At 38.9% G+C, this 20,302-nt stretch overlaps 1 protein-coding gene across 7 annotated transcripts in view; it reads left to right on the forward strand.

The window, feature by feature from the left end:
* relch (RAB11 binding and LisH domain, coiled-coil and HEAT repeat containing) overlaps window positions 1-20,302 on the forward strand; it is a 36,749-nt gene that overhangs the window by 7,408 nt on the left and 9,039 nt on the right. For 2 of the 7 annotated variants that reach the window (XR_004847029.2, XM_035946423.2), the window contains exons 2-24: window positions 4-93; window positions 2,822-2,893; window positions 3,036-3,091; window positions 3,254-3,367; window positions 3,649-3,843; window positions 4,637-4,731; window positions 5,192-5,324; window positions 5,570-5,715; window positions 6,511-6,586; window positions 6,673-6,768; window positions 7,675-7,698; window positions 11,263-11,375; window positions 11,532-11,622; window positions 12,915-12,986; window positions 13,103-13,243; window positions 13,432-13,596; window positions 13,706-13,853; window positions 14,037-14,193; window positions 14,624-14,747; window positions 16,053-16,101; window positions 16,756-16,835; window positions 17,693-17,799; window positions 17,998-18,097. Coding sequence is in view for 6 of the 7 variants with exons in the window: in XM_035946423.2 (XP_035802316.1) it covers window positions 4-93; window positions 2,822-2,893; window positions 3,036-3,091; window positions 3,254-3,367; window positions 3,649-3,843; window positions 4,637-4,731; window positions 5,192-5,324; window positions 5,570-5,715; window positions 6,511-6,586; window positions 6,673-6,768; window positions 7,675-7,698; window positions 11,263-11,375; window positions 11,532-11,622; window positions 12,915-12,986; window positions 13,103-13,243; window positions 13,432-13,596; window positions 13,706-13,853; window positions 14,037-14,193; window positions 14,624-14,747; window positions 16,053-16,101; window positions 16,756-16,835; window positions 17,693-17,799; window positions 17,998-18,097 (2,444 nt within the window). In the remaining variant the exon portion in view is untranslated. Of the gene's footprint in view, window positions 1-3; window positions 94-2,821; window positions 2,894-3,035; window positions 3,092-3,253; window positions 3,368-3,648; window positions 3,844-4,636; window positions 4,732-5,191; window positions 5,325-5,569; window positions 5,716-6,510; window positions 6,587-6,672; window positions 6,769-7,674; window positions 7,699-11,262; window positions 11,376-11,531; window positions 11,623-12,914; window positions 12,987-13,102; window positions 13,244-13,431; window positions 13,597-13,705; window positions 13,854-14,036; window positions 14,194-14,623; window positions 14,748-16,052; window positions 16,102-16,755; window positions 16,836-17,692; window positions 17,800-17,997; window positions 18,098-19,642; window positions 19,726-20,302 lie in introns of all 7 variants that reach the window. The other 5 variants (XM_035946422.2, XM_023266219.3, XM_035946424.2 and 2 more) reach the window with 5 other exon arrangements.

Genomic DNA, 20,302 nt, shown 5'->3' on the forward strand with positions numbered 1-20,302 from the left:
CAGATCGAGCTGGCAGCATCAGCACCTTGGACTCTCTGGACTTTGCCCGATACTCAGATGACGGCAACCGAGAGTCTGACGAACGGGTGGCAGGTAAGATGAACCACATCTACCGGGCTCAAAGCAAGAGACCTGGCTTACCTTGGGCAAATAAAAGGATAATGACTGAATGGGAGAGTCCAATAACAACAAGGAAGATAACTTCTGAAAGCTGCATTCATCCCATATCTATTTAACCTATAATAATAATCTAAAGTATATTAAAGCTTCGATGTGTTTTTATTTTTTCATTTGACGCTGCTATGTCATGCCTCCTTAGTAGGGATGACAAAATCATGAGAATACTTTTTGACCTACATGCTGTCAAATTAACCAAATATCTGGGGCTTCATAGCATCACGTTTTTTTCAATGTAGGCTTTTTACACCAGCTAGGTAACAATAAAGTAACTGATCTTTAACATATTCCAGTTTCAACATGTAGTCTGCTTCTTTCTGTTGCGTGGTAGAGATGCTCGTGTCTCCTCCCATCAGCGATCACACTGTCGAGTCAGTCTGTGTTATTTTTGACCTGTTTCAGCATTGTTTGATATCACACTCTTTTACCCCGGTGACTCCGTCATGACACACCATTAGATAGTTTTAGGCAAATACATTAACAGTTGTGTCTGACACCAGTGATGCGTCATCACACAACGTTGCCTTTAAAAGCAGCTGCTCATTTATGAGCATGTTGTTAGTTTTTAGATGTTGTGTGATGAGCATTTTCATGCTGTTGTCTAAAGAAAAACAAATGAATAAGCCTTTTATGCTAATGCAGAGTGTTGACGTGCAGGGAAGTTTGATCTCTCTGTTTCTTAGTCACCAACACGAAGACATTACTTTTTAGCCATGTATAGTGTCATAATACAACAGTTGACTTTATCCATTATCAGCTTTTTGTAGTCATCCATCCGTTCGATCGGTAAGTGTTAGTCACTGAGTCCTGAAAAGCCCCAATCCATAACTGTTGTACGGAGTAATGAAATTGTATGCAAACTGTTTAAACACTGTAATGTTTTGTGGTTTATGTTTTTAATTGTTTTTTGTTAAATCTTGTTTTCCCCCTACACTGTACATAAATTCAAAGCATTAGAATATGCACTGAACATACATAGTTTGTAATTATTAATGTCAATAAATGTAATGTGTGCATAAAAGCACTACTTTCAGGTCAATATAATGCAGGGGGAATGTAAACCTAAAATGTAAACAGTGCTTGCTTATGGTTTGGGGCTTTTATCAGTTGATAAAAACAGATATATAATAATGCATAGTAAGGACTGATTTAAAACCATGCAGCAGAGATGTTGGTTCTGCCTCACACCTACAAATTGTGCATCTTTTCCAAAATGGCAATTACTCACACACTTCTCACTTTACCAAATTGGTGCCTCCCTCTCCTCTCTTCACTTTTCAACCATCCCCACTCTCATTCCCCTCAACCTGGTCTTCTTGCCAAGATGCCTGCCCCCAGCTGTCTGACTCTGGGTTTTCTGGCTTCCTCCTGACGTTGATCAAACCCCAGTGAAATACTGGACAAGTCACTCCATCCAGACTAGCTTTTTGCTTATTCTTTTTTTTTATTTCTCTCCCCGTTATTAAGTTCTTGGTTTTCCATTTTGTTGCGATTGCATCCTGTGCACTCTTGATCTGCTGGAAAAGTTGGTCAGAATTAGTGTTTTTTTGTTAAACAAATAACTAAAAAAACTATAATATTGATGCCATTCTTTTCCTAAATTGTGGAAACAAAAAAAATGATAATGTCCTTTTGAGAAATAGTAGGTTGTATTTGAGACCTCAAAGATTGTTAAAGAGTTATACCTCCCTTTCACACTTCCTATACTGGCATGTTTAGCCCTTCAGTAAAGAAGTGTGAAACTTACTACAGCATCCACTGAACCACAATCCTAGACATTCGATGACAGATTTAGAGGCAACAACAGGCTCAGGATCAAATAGTAGATTTTCAGTGCACGGCTATGCAACATAGTTTTCCTGCTCCATCGCTTATTACTTTTTTGCGTGTGTTTTTTATCTAACATGTCTTTAAGATCTTGTGTGTTCTTTTTCTTTATTCAGTGTTAGTTTAGCATTTCAAATTGGAATTTATAGGCTTAGCCCAATATCTGCTGCTTCTGATTGTATAAGATGTCAGAAATGGCTTGCTCATGTTATAATACACTGTTTTTTTAATGAAAACAAGTATGCCTAAATCATATTTTGACTCTTAATTTTTAAAGCATAGAATAGGGTTGTGATATTGTAATGGCCTAATCTGTTGAAAACAAGTAACCTGAGCAGTGGCTGTCCTTTTGAGTGGCTTGAAACCAAATGTTTTAATTACTTATTAGTAAGGCATTTGCCTGGAAAAAACCTGTGTCAGACAGCTTGTAGATTATCAAGGACACATTTTAGTAGGTTGAATAGATTTGCTCACCTCAGCTACAACTTCAGTAAATTTGGACTCCCATTTGTGAAGTCATCGTTGCTATCGATGGGAGGAAAACGAGGGCAGGAGATCCTATCATTGAGATGTATCTCAAAGCATTACACACACCTGTCAAACAAACATCCAGTCAGCTTTACCATGATCCTCTGCTGCATGCGTTTCTTAGACCCATGATTTGCATGCATTCTTTTTTTTTGTTGTTGTTTTTTTTTATGACTCTTATGATCTTTTGTGTCGTTTGGTTTTTCATGCCCATCCTTGTTTTTATTTGTTTGTTCCCTGTCTTTGGTTGGATGCATTTCCTGTGTGTGTGTTGTCAATTCCTGTCCAGTGCTGGAGTTTGAGCTACGGAAAGCAAAGGAGACCATTCAGGCTCTGCGCGCCAACTTGACTCAGGCAGCAGGTGTGGCGTACTTTTAACTTCTTCTCCACCTGAACCCTTTTTGTTACAGCTTTCTCTCTTTTTTAGTTTCTAAGAGAATTCCTCTAGATGAGTAATGCTCAGAATCCTTTCAAACCCATCTAATGTCTTCTCAATTTTGCAGAGAGCGAAGTGCCCTCTCAAGAGAGAAAAAACTTCAAGTCAAGTCCTGAAATTCAGGTGGGAAATCTCTTAAGTGTTCAAAATGCAAAGATTTGTGAATTTTTCTCCTGTGTTAGAAGGAACCGAGAGATTAAACGTGTACCTTTAAACTCCTGTGAGGCCGTCACTTGTAGGCCTTGAATGAATAATTTTACAGCTTCTCTTTCTTCTCTATCCCAGGAGCCTATACGCCCACTGGAGAAAAGAGCCTTAAACTTCCTTGTGAATGAATATTTATTAAAAAACGAATACAAACTCTCATCTATCACCTTCTCTGATGAAAATGATGATCAGGTAAAGCTTTTTCTGGCTGCTTTAGAGAGACAGTGTGACAAATGTCTAAATAGAGTGGACCTTTTTTACACTTTGCCACGTTTTCATTGCCAAGTTTCTTTATTCGTAAGGATGATTAGGAGGTAGAGTTAGAACCATGAGTTCCCAGACACTAGTTGGATCATATTACCACAAATATATTCAACAGTCCTGTATAGATGAATGCAGAGGACAACTCCACATTGGCCACAATATGAGGATCGTATAATTGTTTTTCTAAAAAATGTTTTATTCATTTCCAGGACTTTGAGTTGTGGGATGATGTCGGCCTCAACATCCCAAAACCTCCTGACCTATTACAGCTCTACAGGAACTGTGGCACCCCCCTTCCTTCTCCTCGGGACATGGTTGATGTGTCAGTAGGGGTGGATTTTGGTGATCTTCCAGGAAACTGCATTGCTCAAGAGCCCCCTAAGAAGCCTGACTTATCACAACAGGTGTGTACAGTACATGTTAGGGCTGCACAATCATGAATGAAATGACAATCACAAATATTTTAAGTGCAATCACTTCATCATTGATACAGAGCACCACCTTCCCTTCCATGTTGTGCTACATTCTTGTTACACAAATACATTCAGTACGTCTCCTAAAGGCAAATATGAATAGGACTGGAATGAAAATTTCTCAATCGCTCAACCTCTGCATATCGATAGACACTACAATTTACCGATGTTCTCTAAACGCCTCACATGCTGTGCACAGTGAAGCCTCTAGTCTCCCCACTCAGGTACTGCAGTGCAGCAACTCAGACATGCATGTGACTTACTTTGAAAAGACTGATGCAGTGTTAAAATGTCAATTTTTTCCACGTTGAAACCCAATAATTCTATGTATGCAGGTTGTTATCTATTAACAGTTTTGTATGTGCAGAACACACAATTCAAGCATCAATGTTAAAGTAGTACTCCCATTATCTTGTTTATTTGAATCAATTGTCTATTAGAGGAGATAACTGAAACTGGCTGAAAACAGTGCATTTACACAGTCATTAAGAGGCCGCATCAATTTGACCAGAAGGATTGATTGATTTGACTCATTACATAGCGTAGAGGAAATGGTCCATAGAACTACAATGATGATGATAAAAATAACCTAATACCAGCTCTACATTCACAGTGGTCGCCTATTTCACTAAAGTCTAAGATTTGATAGACTTTTGACCTTTTAGAGTGCCTGCTTTTGAGCTAAAATTCTAACACATCCGTATTATATTTTTTCCCTCTCTAGCAACAGACAGAAGTGGTGCAAGAGCTGGAGTACCAGATCAGCCTCCTCAACAATGAGAAGCAGAGCCTAGCAGAGCAGATCAAGAAACTGCAAAGGTAAGTGCAAGTTTGTGCTCATGTGCTGACCTGTATTGATGTAGACACAGTTCCCTTCATTCATAGCAGTTATATTTCATTTGCCAATAGTGCCAAGGGGAAATGAGAAGCATTCATAAAAAAATCTAAAAGTTTCCAGTACTCCATTCCACATTATTACCATAACTCTGACCAAAACTGGACCAGTATGGAAATTTCCTCTGAGTACCACTGCTGCATGAAATTACAGAGAAAAAAAACCTCCTCTGAAACTCTATGTCAAGTCTTTAATTGCCACCAGTAGGGTTTTGACTAGTTTGTTTAACCACAATTCCGAACAGCTGAGGCATATTACAGAGCTGTTCTGCAAATGCTTTTGGATACAACTTGTTGAACAGGGGATTGTTTATTGATTTGCTGCTTCACTAGTATGAAATGTGTCGTCTTTTTGACACACCGTTTCATTTTCTTGGCCTCACAGTGAGATTCAGACACTGAAGAGGACTGTCTCCTCCCCACCTCTGGCCACTCTGGACTTGGGCACCCAGAGTAAATCTAACCTCTCTTCCTCTTCTACCACCACCACCGCTTGCTCCACTGACCCTCTCTCTGTGGTATGTGGGCAGTTTGAATCTGTAGTGCACTGACTTCTGCAAATGTTAGCCAGTGATGCACAGTATTAATAGGACCAGTGTCTTGCAATTGCAACATTTTTCTCAAATCCCAGGTATTTGAACCTCTAATCCTAACTTAATTCAGTCATACCGTCAGATCTCCTATGAGATTATTTCTTTTTTTTTTTTTGCAGAATCCCACATTTTAAACCTCTAATCCTAACTCAACTTTCTCTTACCCTCAGCCTCCAACAGATAATGGCCAGTATCTGGACATCAGAGGGGTTTCGGAAGCTGGTAATGACCCCACCTCTGTTCAAAACACATCACATCCACAATCCCACAACAAGCTTAAGAGTCAGCCACTTGTCCAGTTTGATAAACCCAACAGGTGAGTGAAAATTCAGGAATGACATTTGCAAAACAACGAAATACAAATTCAAAAACCATATTAAAAATTCTATATATACTTCCTCTATGGAAAGAATGTAAATATACACTACAAAATGACAATTCTTGAGACAAAATTTTGTATTTGTTTCTATATTACTTGATTTATATTGGTTCCGAATCAGATCACCTTAGGTAAACTTTACACATTGAATGTACACTATATGAATATAATACAGAAAAAGCATGCAGTTGTAGCCCATATCAGTGTAGTTCTTGAATGTAACCACTAGATGGAGGTAGTTAACAGTCTTTGTAACCACAATGCACAAAGAACAGCAGTTATTAGGTGAGTGACTGCCCTCTTGAGTGAAAAAGTAGGCCTTGGCACTTGGTTCATTTTCTCAGAGTACATAGTGGGATTGAATTTATATTTTTGGTTATGATTAAACATTTCTTACGTCTGTCCCACCCATGCTGTAGAATATGTAGTGCGTCAACAACTAGTGAATCATTCATTCAGTGGAATACTGTTATTCCGAGGTGCCCTCATATAGTTCCCTTTTTAAAATCTCAGATTCATGCACAGTTGCAAAAACTGAGAGGTAAAATACTTTTGGTACTTTTAGTAGGTACATGGGTGAATGGCAGCGCTAAGCTCTCTGGTTAGGTAGCCCAGTTCACTCCTTAATCATTCAGTGGCCAGGGCACTCTCCAGAGTTCTGGTGTATTTCAGATTAAATGTTGCAGAGTGATGTGACTGTTTTCGGTCTCTTGCCGTTTGTGGTGTCTCCAGGAAGTTATCTCCGGTCTTCCAGCAAGCCTTGCTGTCCTTCTGCAGAATGTGTTCTGACAGCCGCTTGGGAGCAGAGGTCAGCACCACGCTTTTCATATGCGTATAAAAAAACAAAGGTTCATTCAGGACAGGAACATTTCATAATATCCCTCTCCTTTCCAGGTGTCTCGTATAGCAGACAGCGAGGAGAGTGTGATGCTAATGTTGGGCCGCTGTCTTCCTCACATTGTCCCTAATGTCCTTCTTGCTAAACGAGAGGTAACCTCACTCCTGCTGCTCCTCCCTCTCCTCTTCTTCTCCTCCCTGTTTCCCTGTCATTGTCATCATCACAGGCTTCTTGTCTTAATGTCTAATAGATACACACACAGCAGCAAGGCTAAGCAGGGTGGAAATTTAGGGAGAGCTGTAGAGTCATCTTACAAATTTCAATGTAAACCGTCTTCATACAGCGTATTGAAAACTAATTATAACAGCCTCAGGCATCATTGGGTTAAAGGTGCTAAATGTAAAGTTATTTGTCAGTATGTTTAACAGTGATATCTTGCAAATAATTGTCCACATTGTCACCTCAGTGCCAGATATATTTTCCATAATCCTCATGCAAAAGTGAATTTTGCATCTCTTGTCCGAATTTGTCTGTGAAGATAAACAAGTTTCTGCTTTCTGGTGATGATTCACTCATTTCACCATCTGCTGTTGTGAGAAATATTTTGCTCTGTTTGCTTTAAAAGAACACCACCCTTTTTTTGGTTTGTGCACACTGTGTAGATGCTGCCAGTCTTTTGGCAGTGGTCTAATTGGTGTGATTAGTGGTTTGTTTCAAACAATTCATACAAATGCCTCCAACCTAATGTAATGAAGCTGCACAGAGCACCTTTATCCTTGTTGCCTTTTTAGATTGTGTCCTTGGACAGAAAAAAAGAATACCCACAGAGTTAAAACAGATTTTTTTAACCTGCTCATCCCTAGCTGACTCGTGTCTATCTATTGATTGGGAATTTCACCTTCTTTTATGATGCCGTTTGTTTCCACCAGTCATTATCATTTCCCCCTCTGCTGTCCCCTACTCACATTTGCTGTCCTTTTTGCCTTCACTGGTTTTGTTTTTATTCTTCTCTTTTCGTCTCACTCATTCTCTCACTCTCATGCATGCCTCTCTTCTAGAGAATGGTTGCGCACCTTTGCCAGGTGAGTCTTTCACGCACTCATCTGCATGGATCTCACATGACCTGTAGATCAGAAATGTGTAACTAATGCCCAGCTCCTTTAGCTACAACTGCTATCACTTAGGCTAAGATTTGCATTAAATTATTGTTATTTGTTTGCAATTGCAAATTTTTTTCTAAAAAATGCAATTGACTATTATGCTGTCTTGCACTGTCTTAGAATAAATTATGAAAGCTGATTTGGAACTAAAATGTCAACAAACATGCAATGATGGCCTAAAAGTAAGCAATTGTGGCCTTACGTGAGTTATAATGTATGTCTCTTCAATCCAGTTTGTATTTACTCTTTCCCCTATACTGTGTGGTCCCTTTTACATTTTATTTGTGGCAATCATTGTACATACCTTAACTGCTGAGATGTGGTTTTAATTAGTCTTATAACATTTTTGCAACCCTTTTCAAATAAGATTATGTTATGTTTTTAAAACTAAAGAAGCCAAAATAATTTTTTGAATATATTGTAGTTGTATTTTTTTTTTTTTTTTTTTTGTTACAGGTAACTCAACTAAATGTAAACTGGCTTGCTTCCTTTAACAGTAAAGCCAGTAATTCTAATCCAATACACTTTTTGTCCATTCTGTCTGTGCACTGGAAAAAATCCTTTGTTTGTGCACAGCCCTGGCTCTGTAATTGGGACACAAAATGGCTCACTATTCCAGCGATCCCCATGCATGTTTGTGCATGGGGCTCGGGAGATGGGGGCAGTGGAAAGGATCAAGATGGTAAACCATGCACATGCTAGCTACCTAAATATGTTAACTTGCTAAATATCAGCAATCTTGTTCCCAAATCACAGACTCCATCTTTAACTGTTGGGGAACAGAGTTGCCGTTCAATAGTTGAGTTCTAATTTCTTCTTAAGAAAGAAGGGAATGAGATTTGACAGTAAATTAGGCATTAACAAGCAGTTACTCCGTGGAAGCTATAATGCAGACACCTGTACAGGTGTTCTTTTAACTCATAACTGCTTGCATGCAATGCGTGTCTGTGTATGTCCATGTGTACACAAATACAATATGCTTCAATTTTTTACACGGTATTGAAACTTGATAAAGCACAAAATGGATTGTCTGAAAGAGGTAAATCTGGTTGGAGTAGCTCGCTTCCAGGCTGCTTTGCATATCACCATGGTTATGTAGTTTTAATCAACCACAGACAGTTATGGAGAACTTAATCTCTTTGCAAAATCTGGATAAACAAACTGCAGTGAGAGGTTGGCAAAAAAAAATAAAAAATCTAACACAGGAGAACATTGAGGCTTTGGGGTTCTTCTTGAGTGGTGTGGACTTTGTACTGTGTCCGTTAGATTCACTGTGCGTGACATTATACACACACACACACACACACAGCTGCTCACACTTCCATCTTGCAACTTGAGGCTTTCTGACCACCCCAAACGTGGAGACACACCTTCAGTTGTTTGAATGTGACACCCACTTAAGAACAAAAGGTGTCTGACCTGAAACGGTAGTGTGATACAGTGACACTCTGCCTGCCACCTGGCTGTATTATCAGACACTGTAAATCATTAAACACGTTTTTCTTCAATACACAGGACAGCACTGCACTGTGATTTGCATTCTTTGAATGAACCATTTGTATTTAATTTTCCTTTTTAGTGAATTATTTATTTTCTTTTGCTATAAAAATAATTTCCTGATGGCATTACTGCATACAGTAGAAGAAGAGTATAGGCTTTCTTTATCTTTATAAAGAGAGTAAATAATGCTGTAATCATTGACTTCCGTCTTTTCTACTGGCCAGAATAACTGTGATCTTAACGAACTCCTGCAAGACAAAGAGCATTGATAGTTTTATCAAGATTGTTGGCATGACGCATGGCGGGCGAATTTTGGAAATGCTTTAATGAATGCATTAGTCAACAGATGTTGAACAGAGACCATTCAGAGTAGAATAAACAACAAATTTATGGCTTAAGACATTGCTCAAGCCCAAATCTTGGAGTGTAATCAAGTACAGTTGAGGCTGATGGGACTGTTATTAGTTTTGCAGACATGTGGTCGTAAAGTATTGGACAAATGTTTTTTTTAAAACTACCTTATGATGGTGCTGGCTGATAAATTGATGTGTTTATGACCATTTTTATGGTCTTATTGGGGTTTAGTCTGAATGTCTGCAAAATTTTCCAACAGGCACACATAGCTAAATAACTAGCATGGCTAAAAATTATATAAAAAAGAATGGACACATGGATGAGAGAAGTAATTAGGTGCAGTTGGATGCAGGTTCTTGTGCATATTGGTCCATGCACTGTAATGTGTACTAGTACTACCCTTTAACAAAAAGCAACGGTCCTCCTGTCCCTGGGTTCTGGCGTCACTCTGTCCACTCTACCTGCCCACAATGTTTACCCAGAACTGGTCAGATGTTTAACCTCCTGAAGGAGTCTTCACATCAGAAAGACTGGAGTTCACACCAAAATAGAGCGGGGTCAGTGTGGTTTCTGACTCCTCAGATGTGTGCTCTTTATGAATTCCTTTATTTGTTTTAAAAGGCCAGTGCTGTTGACTCTCCAAAATGTCTCTTGCAAAGATGTATAGTATTTTTACAGGCCAGGACAGAAGATTATTAAATGAGACGGTTGAATTTGGCTGAATTCGGTCAATTTGCAAATTTTTGCTGTTTTTCTGACGCTTGAACGGATTTCTCCCATATTCAACTCGGCATGTAACCACTTAAAATGAGCCTCTGATACTTAAAAGTCATATTTTTACTTTTTAATAGATGGCCAACATGGCACTAACTTCACAGGGTTGGTCAGGTTTTGAGCGAGTGACTCATCAAAGCCTATCTTTACCCAAGTCTCTCTGTTAGGTCAGTCTGTCCGTCCAGTGTTGGGGTTTTGCTTGTTCTTCCAACACTTGGCAGGAAAATAAGATATCTTCCTGGAAAAAAAAAAGAAAACAGAGTTTGAAAAAAAATATTTTTAACTCTGTGTGCACTCTCTAATTTCGGTGTGTGTGGCGGGAATGAAGCGCTGACCGCAGTTTGGCCATGGAGGCCCTGTATCAAGGGCAGCCGAACTCTCTCTCCTCTGGCTGGAAGGCCCATGAACTCTGTCTGAACTCCGGGATAGAGCTCAGTTTTAGCACAAGAAGTACTACATTCGGTATGTGTGTGTCTGTCTATATACAACTGTCTGGGTGTGTGCATGGCTCGAGCTTTATATGTGTAACCAAATATCCAAATCAGTCAAGGTATACCACCAAGAAGGTATTGAAGGTAAGCATGCTTTCTCCACTGTTGACGGGCTCCTGTTGGTGTTCAAAGGTGACCCTACTGTGTATCTTTCTCCCTGTGACTTGTCCATTTTCTCTCCTCTTTTTGATAAACACCCTCTCCCCTTTTCCTGTTCCTGCTACTCCAGAGATTTGCAGGCCTGCTTGACTGCTACCAACCGTCCTTTCCCTATGTGTTGTAATCATGAGCGCATTCTGTTTTGGCAAAGCTAAACTGATGCCAGATTTTTCTGTCTCTTTTTTTTTCTGATCTTTCTCTACTTCAGGAGTTGATTCCTCTCATCCTGTGTACCGCCTGCCTACACCCAGAGCCTAAAGAGAGAGACCAGCTCCTTCACATCCTTTTTAACCTCATCAAGAGACCGGATGATGAGCAGAGGTGTGTATAAGGATAGTGCAATATGCACATATATTTTATGATACTGACTGACCACTTACCAAGAAGTCATTCTTTAGACCCAAAGACTGGGAGACAAACAGAGTTTATCCAGCAGCGATTTGTCATATTTACATGTATGTGTGTGTGTTTTCAAAGACAAATGATCTTGACGGGCTGTGTTGCATTTGCACGGCATGTGGGTCCCACGCGTGTCGAGGCAGAGCTACTTCCTCAGTGCTGGGAACAGGTATAGTGCTGCAGCTGACCTCTTTTAATACATCAGTGTGCTGCCACAGTTTCATATCTTTCCATTCAGTTTACTTCTTTATACATACTGAGTCATTTGAAAACTGCTTCTTTGTTCTATTTCTGAATTCCAAGTTTAATTTTGTACTCAAGTATTGAACAGACGACAGATTGTGAATTAATCAGCATATAGTCTTTACTGGCAATAAAACATTCATACTCGTCCTTTATGTTTTGTTTTATTTTTACTGTTGTATTTTTTACAAAGTTATCTGTGACGCTGTCTCCTCTTTATGAGCCACAATTTCTTATGCATGTCAGTACAAATACCAGGAGGATTAGTATTAATCATGGCTATTTTTGTTGGTAATTTGTTACACTTTGTCACTCATATGTATATATATATATATATATATATATATATATATATATATATATATATATATATATATATATATATATATACATACACTATCGTTCAAAAGATTAATGTCACCCAGGCAATTACACATTTTCCATGAAAACTTACACTTTTATTCATGTGCAAACATAATTCCTTATGGGTTTTCTAATCATCAATGAGCCTTTCAACACCATTAGCTAACACAATGTAGCATTAGAACACAAGAGTGATGGTTACTGGAAATGTTCTTCTGTACCTCTATGTAGATATTCCATTAAAAATCAGCCATTCCAGTTAATAGTCATTTACCACATTAACGTCTAGACAGTATTTCTGATTAATTTTGTGTTATCTTCATTTAAAAAAACTGCTTTTCTTTCAAAAATAAGGACGTTTCTAAGTGACTCCAAATTTTTGGCCGGTAGTGTAGATTTCACAATACAGAGGAAGAATTCTGCAACAAAAAACACATATTTCTAATTAAAATAAAGACAATTTATACAGAGAAAATCTCAGCTGAGTCTTGGTGCCACTGGGAAGATTCATTCAGTGTTTAATTTTATCCTCTGATCCAGAAAAAGCCGTCATTACCCTCATAGCGTCCCTGACATAAATGTGATATCAGTTTTGTTTTCATTGCCACCTGTGTCACCCAATGCAGCACGATTATGATAAACAAAAGCTGCTGTCATGACAATAGCAACTCCCAGTGGTTTGGAGGCTGAGAATCTGAGTAGAAAGACAAATAGCGGTTTCCACAGGGTCAGCGTGTTGATGATTCTTGAGTTGTTTCCATTCCATGGCGGCTGCACTCCCGTCTGCTTCTCCCTTCTTTTCAACTTCTGTTCCTCTATTTCTTTCAACATTTCCTCTAAATTTGTCCTCCGTAGATTAACCACAAATATCCAGAGAGGAGATTGTTGGTGGCAGAGTCCTGTGGAGCCTTAGCACCTTATCTGCCTGTAAGACCATATTGTGCATACAGAATTTTAAAATGATCGTACATGAATGTACTGTAGATGAACGAAATCTAGATGAATTTTCTGTTTTTCTTTATCTTGCTTTGTGTGTCTTGCAGAAGGAGATTCGTAGCTCCCTGGTGTTGTCTATGCTTCAGCAGATGCTTGCTGAGGATAAGGCTGACATGGTCAGGGAGGCTGTGGTCAAGAGCCTGGGTATTATCATGGGTTACATAGATGACCCTGACAAATACTCCCAGGTATGTGTTTGGAGAGGAACATGTTTCAAGACTGTGTTTTTTTAAAATGCTATCAAGAACTGCCACCCTGTAGTTATCTGTCAATATTGCCGCAGGATTTTCCACCAGTCAAAACATTCGTTCTGTATATACTTGTGGATTAGTTTTCATTCTAGTTTTTTGTTTTTTTGTTTGTGTTTTTATTCCAGGGTTTTGAGTTGATGCTGCTGTCACTCGGGGACCCATCAGAGCGGGTGGTCAGTGCAGTCCACCAGGTCTTCATTCCTGCCTTTGCTGCCTGGACCACAGAGCTGGGCACTCTGCACACCGCACTTATCCCTTCTCTATTAGCACGGATAGAGAAGCTACTTAATGTAAATGACTTTTCATACTCTTCGAGCTCATTCATTTCAATAAATCTTGCAATGCATGTAATTAATTCAACTGCCTCACCTTTCCTACTTTTTGCCTCCTCTTCTGTAGCAGGGAGAACACGGCCTTGATGAACACAAACTCCACGTTTTCCTGTCAGCCCTTCAGTCCCTCATCCCTCCTCTGTTTGCTGTGGTGCTGCAAAATGCACCTTTTACCAGCAGAGCCAAACTCCACGGAGACATACCTGCAATAGAAGGTAGCGTCACTGTTTACACAAACACTAGTACTTGTACAAGAGATTCACTTTAGATTGAAAAAACTGAAGCAAAAGCTGAGGTCCATGTACACATTTTCTAATGGAGCAGTTTTTGCTCTTAGAATTCTATAAGGAGCACATTTAAGGAGTTTCTACTGTTTTACTGTATCTTTTGTCTTGCAGTTACCCGGTTCCCCAGGCCAGCTTCTCCTCTCCAGGATGTGGCAACTATCATCGGCAGCAGGGAGATGCTTAGTGCTCTGCTGCTACTCTATGACCACCAGTTAGAGCATGAAGGAACCACCGGCTGGGACAGTCTGCTATGGGTGGTCAACCAACTGTAAGAAATACGCACACGCACACACAAAGTGGGGTTTCCATTACTTCAGAGGACATTGCATTGGCTTGTATTCATTTTCTACAGACTTAAAATAACTTTAACCATAACCACTACTTCCCTAACCCTAAAACCTAACCTTAACTTAACTGAAAACAAGTCTTCATACTAAAGCTTGATGAATAATGCATTGAGGACTTCCCTAAAGGGAGTCCCGGTCCCCAGAAGGGAGACCGGTCTTCACGATGTGTGTGTGTAAACAAACTAATTTGTGTCCCTACAACATGAATAATGCAAGTACACACATGCACACACACTCTCAAGACACATGCATGTTAACCGACAGTTTACAGTTTATTGAAAAAGATAAAGACATGTATGCTCAATGCAATATGCACCTATACTGACCTCCGTCTGTCTGCTATTTCTCCAGCCTGCCTCAGCTCATAGACATTGTGGGTCGCATTAATGTGACATCGTCTACCTGCGTACACGAGTTTTCCCGCTTTTTCTGGAGGTTCTGTCGCACCTTTGGAAAGATTTTCACCAACACTAAGGTAGGGACATGTTAAGATTTAGTTTGAGGATACCACAACGGTAACCCTCTGAACCCCAAGCAGTTTCTGGATGTTTTTGTTCCTGGTACATTTTTACTCACTGTGGTCTCATTTTTCACTGCAATATAATGGATATATCTATGGAAACCGCACAACGATGCAAATGGAATTTCAGTAATTGTGTTTTGTGCAATATAACACAGTTATGAAGCCATAAATGAGAAAAAAAGTTACATTTATTTGATTACTGAATTTACAGAAATTGAAAAAAATGTAGCATCAATAAATCCAACATTTTTTTCAAGTGCCCAAGGTGTTACCAATGCTAGAAACAAAGAGTCCCCAGTATATGCTATATACTGTAGATATTTTACTACTTAATTTATCTTCGTATTTATCTTGTAACTGTATAAACATGGCCTTCAGTTTAGCTCATCCAAAAAAACTGAATTTGTCAGGCCATGGCTTCTCAGTTGTATATTTATTTATTTGTTTGTTTGTTTGTTTGTTTGTTTGTTTGTTTGTTTGTTTGATTGTTTGACAGAATCTGGTTGTGACATGATTTATTTTGGCAATTTTTTTTATAATGACACATATAGAATACAGAGTTTCTTTTGAAATATCACAATTTTAACCTTAGATTTGAATATTTTTTCCAGACCAAAACGTATGATAATGGTAACTTCAATGGCTGTTGAAAAGTTAAACATCCAGTGATTCTCTTGTTTTTACAGTTTCTGGCTCTGATTGCTTTCAAACACGCCATTGGGGTTTATAGGTTCAAATGGTTAAACTTGAAGTAGTCTTCCTCAGTTTAGGTTCTTCACCTGAACATGGACTTTTTTAAAATTATTATTATTAACTATACTGAACTGTGTCTAAATTTGCAGTGTAAGTGCTATGCCTTGACAACAGCCCCCATCCTGAAATCAAACAAAAAAATCTATGTCATAGCATGTACACTATTACTTGCTTAAGACTTCACAGTGCAGTGCTTCACCTTTTCTCCTGTGATGGTGAATGTGTTATATTACTGTTGTTGTGCATCACTATCTATCCTAGTGGTGCAAAATGATGATATTATAGCTCAACAGTTTATTTTATTGTTATTTAGGGGAAAATAAATGAGTAAATGATTTCAAATACAGCTGTAATGACTGTATTCTGAAGAGTGGAAGGTTTACTATTTATTTATTAGAGATTCATTTCAGAGGTAGATGTTTAAAAATAGTGTCTTAGAATGAATGTCAGTGATATTTAGAAATGAAGTGGCAGCATTTTTAAAAATCTTATTGACCTTTTCAGGTTAAACCACAGTTCCAAGAGATTCTTCGACTCTCTGAAGAAAACGTTGGTAAGGGCAGTTATGACATACGGACTGAAGTGTTTAAAGATTTTCTCAGCTCTCTCAAGAGAATGTTGATAGGTGGAGTTCAGACACTGACACTGTTGATGTAAACAAGCTATTTGGAGTCACTTATGGGTGTTCCCCTTTTTCTTTTTTAAATTCCGGACATGTTTTTGTGATTATAAAGAGGTGCTTGGTCTCATCTGGCTGCCAAGTGATTTAGCTTTGGTATTGTGGCCATTTATGAAATGTGTTTTGCATTGGGACATAGTCAGTGTTGAGGTCATTGTGACCCTTATATAGCAATTGTCCCCTTTCAGTAGATTTTTGTAAAACCACAACAATATAATGTATGCTGAGCCCACATTGTTGCAGACATAGTAATGTGCAGCACAGTATGTCAGACTGCAATTCGCTTCATCTTGTCCTAAGCATCTTGATGTATTTTTTATCTTCCTGATTAATTGGGCAAAACAGGACTGTTAATCCAGATATGCCTGGCTCCAGTGTTCAGTATAAGAAAAACTGTGTCAAGTGTAGCCTATGATACAATGTAGCCACAAGAAAAAGTCATTTTGTCTAGATGCAGACACATGCAAAAATATTTTTGAAAGGTCTATTCCTTTGACCTGTTTTACTCTGGTTTTATTCTTCTATCAGATGCTTCAGCAGGGAACGGTATTCTCACCAAAGCCACAGTCCCCATCTATGCCACTGGAGTGCTGACATGTTATAACCAGGTAACTTAATAGCAGCTCAAGTAGTTGACTTGAGGGTCAAACCTTTTGATGTTTTTTTTTTTTTTTTTTGTATAGACGCTTCCTATCGCAGTTAGTCATTAATTTCTGTAATGCTGTAATTTATATGTCCCATATTTTTCACATAATTTTGTAAACATTAGATTATATTAGTCTGGAAATTATTTGAGATTTTCATGAAAAGCTTGAGCAATTTAGTGTTATTTATATGGGAAGTGGAGACAGTATAGCTGCTCAGCTACCACCTTGTTATGTTTAAGTTTGTAAAGAAAAAAATAGGCAATTATGTATTAGGTAAGTTTAAAAAAAACTTCATGAACTAAATCTAGTGTGCATCTGAGTTTCCAGGAAATACAAATTTTCAATTTGTTTAGACAGAGAATTCATCACACAAAGTTGCTGGAGAAAACACAACCCTGAAAATATAGCATTGCAATAAGTTCATCTATACCATAAGCTGACATTTTAAATAGATTTTGGACCTTTGTGCCTTGCTGAAGAGTGTGTACCACATAGTACTTTGGGTTATTGTTCGTTGTCATGAGGGAAAATCCACTCCAAAATACATCAAGTTACCACATATTTTTGTTTTGATATTTAGCTTCACAAAATAATGCAGCAGTTGCAAAACATCCTGGAACACAGAAGTGCTATATTTTGAGTTAACTTTCAACACAATGTGTCACCAAAAAATGCTCAGAGCTGTCCAATTCAACCTGTGTTAAAAATTGTTTTTAGAAAAGCATTTGTCGCAGTCTACTAAGTTACAGTAGAAAACTGTGAATTTTGCATTAAAATGTGAATATGAATGTATGTGTAAAGCTATTGTTTTTCTAAAGGAGGAGGATCGCAAGCTGTTGGTGGGTTTCCTGGAGGATGTTATGACAACCCTATCTCTATCCCATGCACCTCTCGACAGCCTGAAGGCCTCCTTTGTGGAGCTGGGGTGAGATATACATAGACACGCATGCATAGATTTAATCTTTTTTTGGCATGTGGTGGAAGATACCCCTACTTTTAAAACACATTTTCTTTTGTACAGTCATTCATTTGCTGTTGTAACGTGAATAAATTACATTGCAGTGTGAAGTTAGTTGATGGTCATCAGTCACCGCAATATTTATTTTTTTTTTCTCTATTTCAGTGCTAACCCAGTCTACCATGAACTGCTGCTGACTGTCCTGTGGTACGGGGTGGTCCATACATCTGCTCTGGTCCGGTGTACTGCAGCACGGATGTTTGAGGTACAAAACAGACACACAAACACACAGATAGTGTATTGAATAAATCCCTGTTGTTTAGATTTTCACTAAAAATATGGTGCTGTTGATACATTTGCTTTTTTTTGTACATTCTGAGCAAGACGTAAAAATAAATGACTTTGACTCTTACGGAATGTATAGATAAAATGAGCATGCATTAACTTGTGTATTGTGATTTTTTTTTTTTTAAACAATTTTTATTAAAGCATCTAAAGTTTGTTATACGATGATTGTAAGCCATTTTAAATGTAATTATATGTACTGATGTATTGAGCAAAAAGGATTTTGTGCAGTTGTACATGCTGGTACAGTCCTACTATATAGATAATACTTTTATGTTTACTTATTTGCTGTACATGTGCTAGCTCGGCGTGCTGTTGCTGCTGTTAAACATGCATTTAATATTAAGCTATTCTGTCTTATGAATGTCAGTGAAGACTGTAGCAGTAGCTTATTTGCCCTCTGGTTCCAGCTGTATGTCTAGACCCTCCTGGGGTTAACATCAGACCTTTCACTGTGCACACGTCTTAAGTAACTACATAAATATCTGCTCCATATCAGCTAAAGGCTTCAGCCAGTGACCTGAAAGTACTGTGCGGTCAAAGGAGTTGAAGGCCTGTTCCTTTTCAGTGTTGTTGGAAAATATAATTTAATCAGAAATTTTTTCTCCTGATTTTTTTTTTGATATCTTTTTTTACTGTTTTCACTAATTTAGCTCTTATGGAAACATAATACTACTGTTATTTTTTAAAGGAAGACAAAAGCTTCTCTGTTTTCTTCCTTGCTATTCTACTGAGCTGATTGTATCCATTTTAAGCCAAGTCAGAAGTCCAGGCCAAATCCATGAGAGACATGAGATGTGTGCACACTGTAGGTCAAATGTTGGGAGGCTCTAGGTATAGCTCTGGAACGTGGCCTATGTTGATCTAAACCCTGGGGGAGGAGGAGTGGTAGGCTGTATTCATGTCCCCCTGTTCTGTGCAGTACTTGCCCTTTCCCAAAACACCTCACTGTCACCATTCCATAGTGTAAAGCTGTCCACCATTGTCAAAACTGTGGATTGAAAGGTGGTCCTCTACCACAGATGCCAGATCAAATGAGCATTCTCTACTATTTTATATATTTAAAGTGACTGAAGTAATCTGATCTGGAGTATGTGGAAAGAGCCCACAGTTTCCTGCTCACCTTACTGTGACAGTACTTGTGAAGTTTAGCTATGTTGGCTTTGCCGTGTCTTCTGCATACCTGCAGGTGCATGAATGTGCGTGTGTTTGTGTGTGTGAATGTGTGTGTGCACACACTTGCTTGATACATACAGTGCCGCTCCGTGCCTTGCAGCTATGGTTCTTGTCATTGTATATCACTTTCTTCCTATCTTTTTGTGTTTGTTTTTTTCTTTTCCCTACCCTCTTTGTTTTGCTTTTTTTTTTTTCTTTTCTCTCTATCTATTGGCGGTGTTGCTCGCTCTTGTCCCAATGCCCCGCCCACCTCTGTGACATCACGGCTGGCTCTGTCCAATCGGATCAGCTGCTGGTGAAGGGGGTGAATGAGACGCTGGTAGCTCAGAGAGTGGTGCCGGCTCTCATCACACTGTCCTCCGACCCTGAAATGTAAGTGGAACAACAACAGTAAACCGCGCCGCGTCTCTCTCCCCCTTCTCTTTGCTGCCTAAGAACTATCACACTAGTCTGTACCTGCCAGGAGCAAAGTCACGGCGAGGCAGATTCCGCGCAAAAAAACTCTTAAGACAGAATTTGACCTTGATTTAAAACTTTTTAGTAATCATATTGATTAACTAAGATATTTTTCTGTCATTTACAGTCTCATCTAAATGGCATCTGTTTTAGTTGTTTGGAGAAGCTCCTGTGTAGGTTTAGACTGTGCCAGGGGGTGGTTCTTCAGCATAACCCCTGTTAACACTAACATTGTGCATGTCAGCATCGTCAATCTGCAACACTAACTCATGCCAGCTCCCATCGCCTCATCAGTCTACGATACTGACCAGTCCTGTGCCAGACTGTTGCGTATACATTGTCTACATGTGACAACAGCACAATCCCAGCATGCTCATCTGTAACCCGTCACCTCCTCCTCCTCTTCCTCCCTACCCCACTTTGTTAAAGCAGGGCCCCTCCTCCTGACTCGCTCGCCTATTAGTGATTTATTATCAGCCCGTCTCTCTCAGTT

The sequence above is a fragment of the Amphiprion ocellaris genome, chromosome 22, assembly GCF_022539595.1.
Source record: "Amphiprion ocellaris isolate individual 3 ecotype Okinawa chromosome 22, ASM2253959v1, whole genome shotgun sequence".
Taxonomy (NCBI): Eukaryota; Metazoa; Chordata; class Actinopteri; family Pomacentridae; genus Amphiprion; species Amphiprion ocellaris.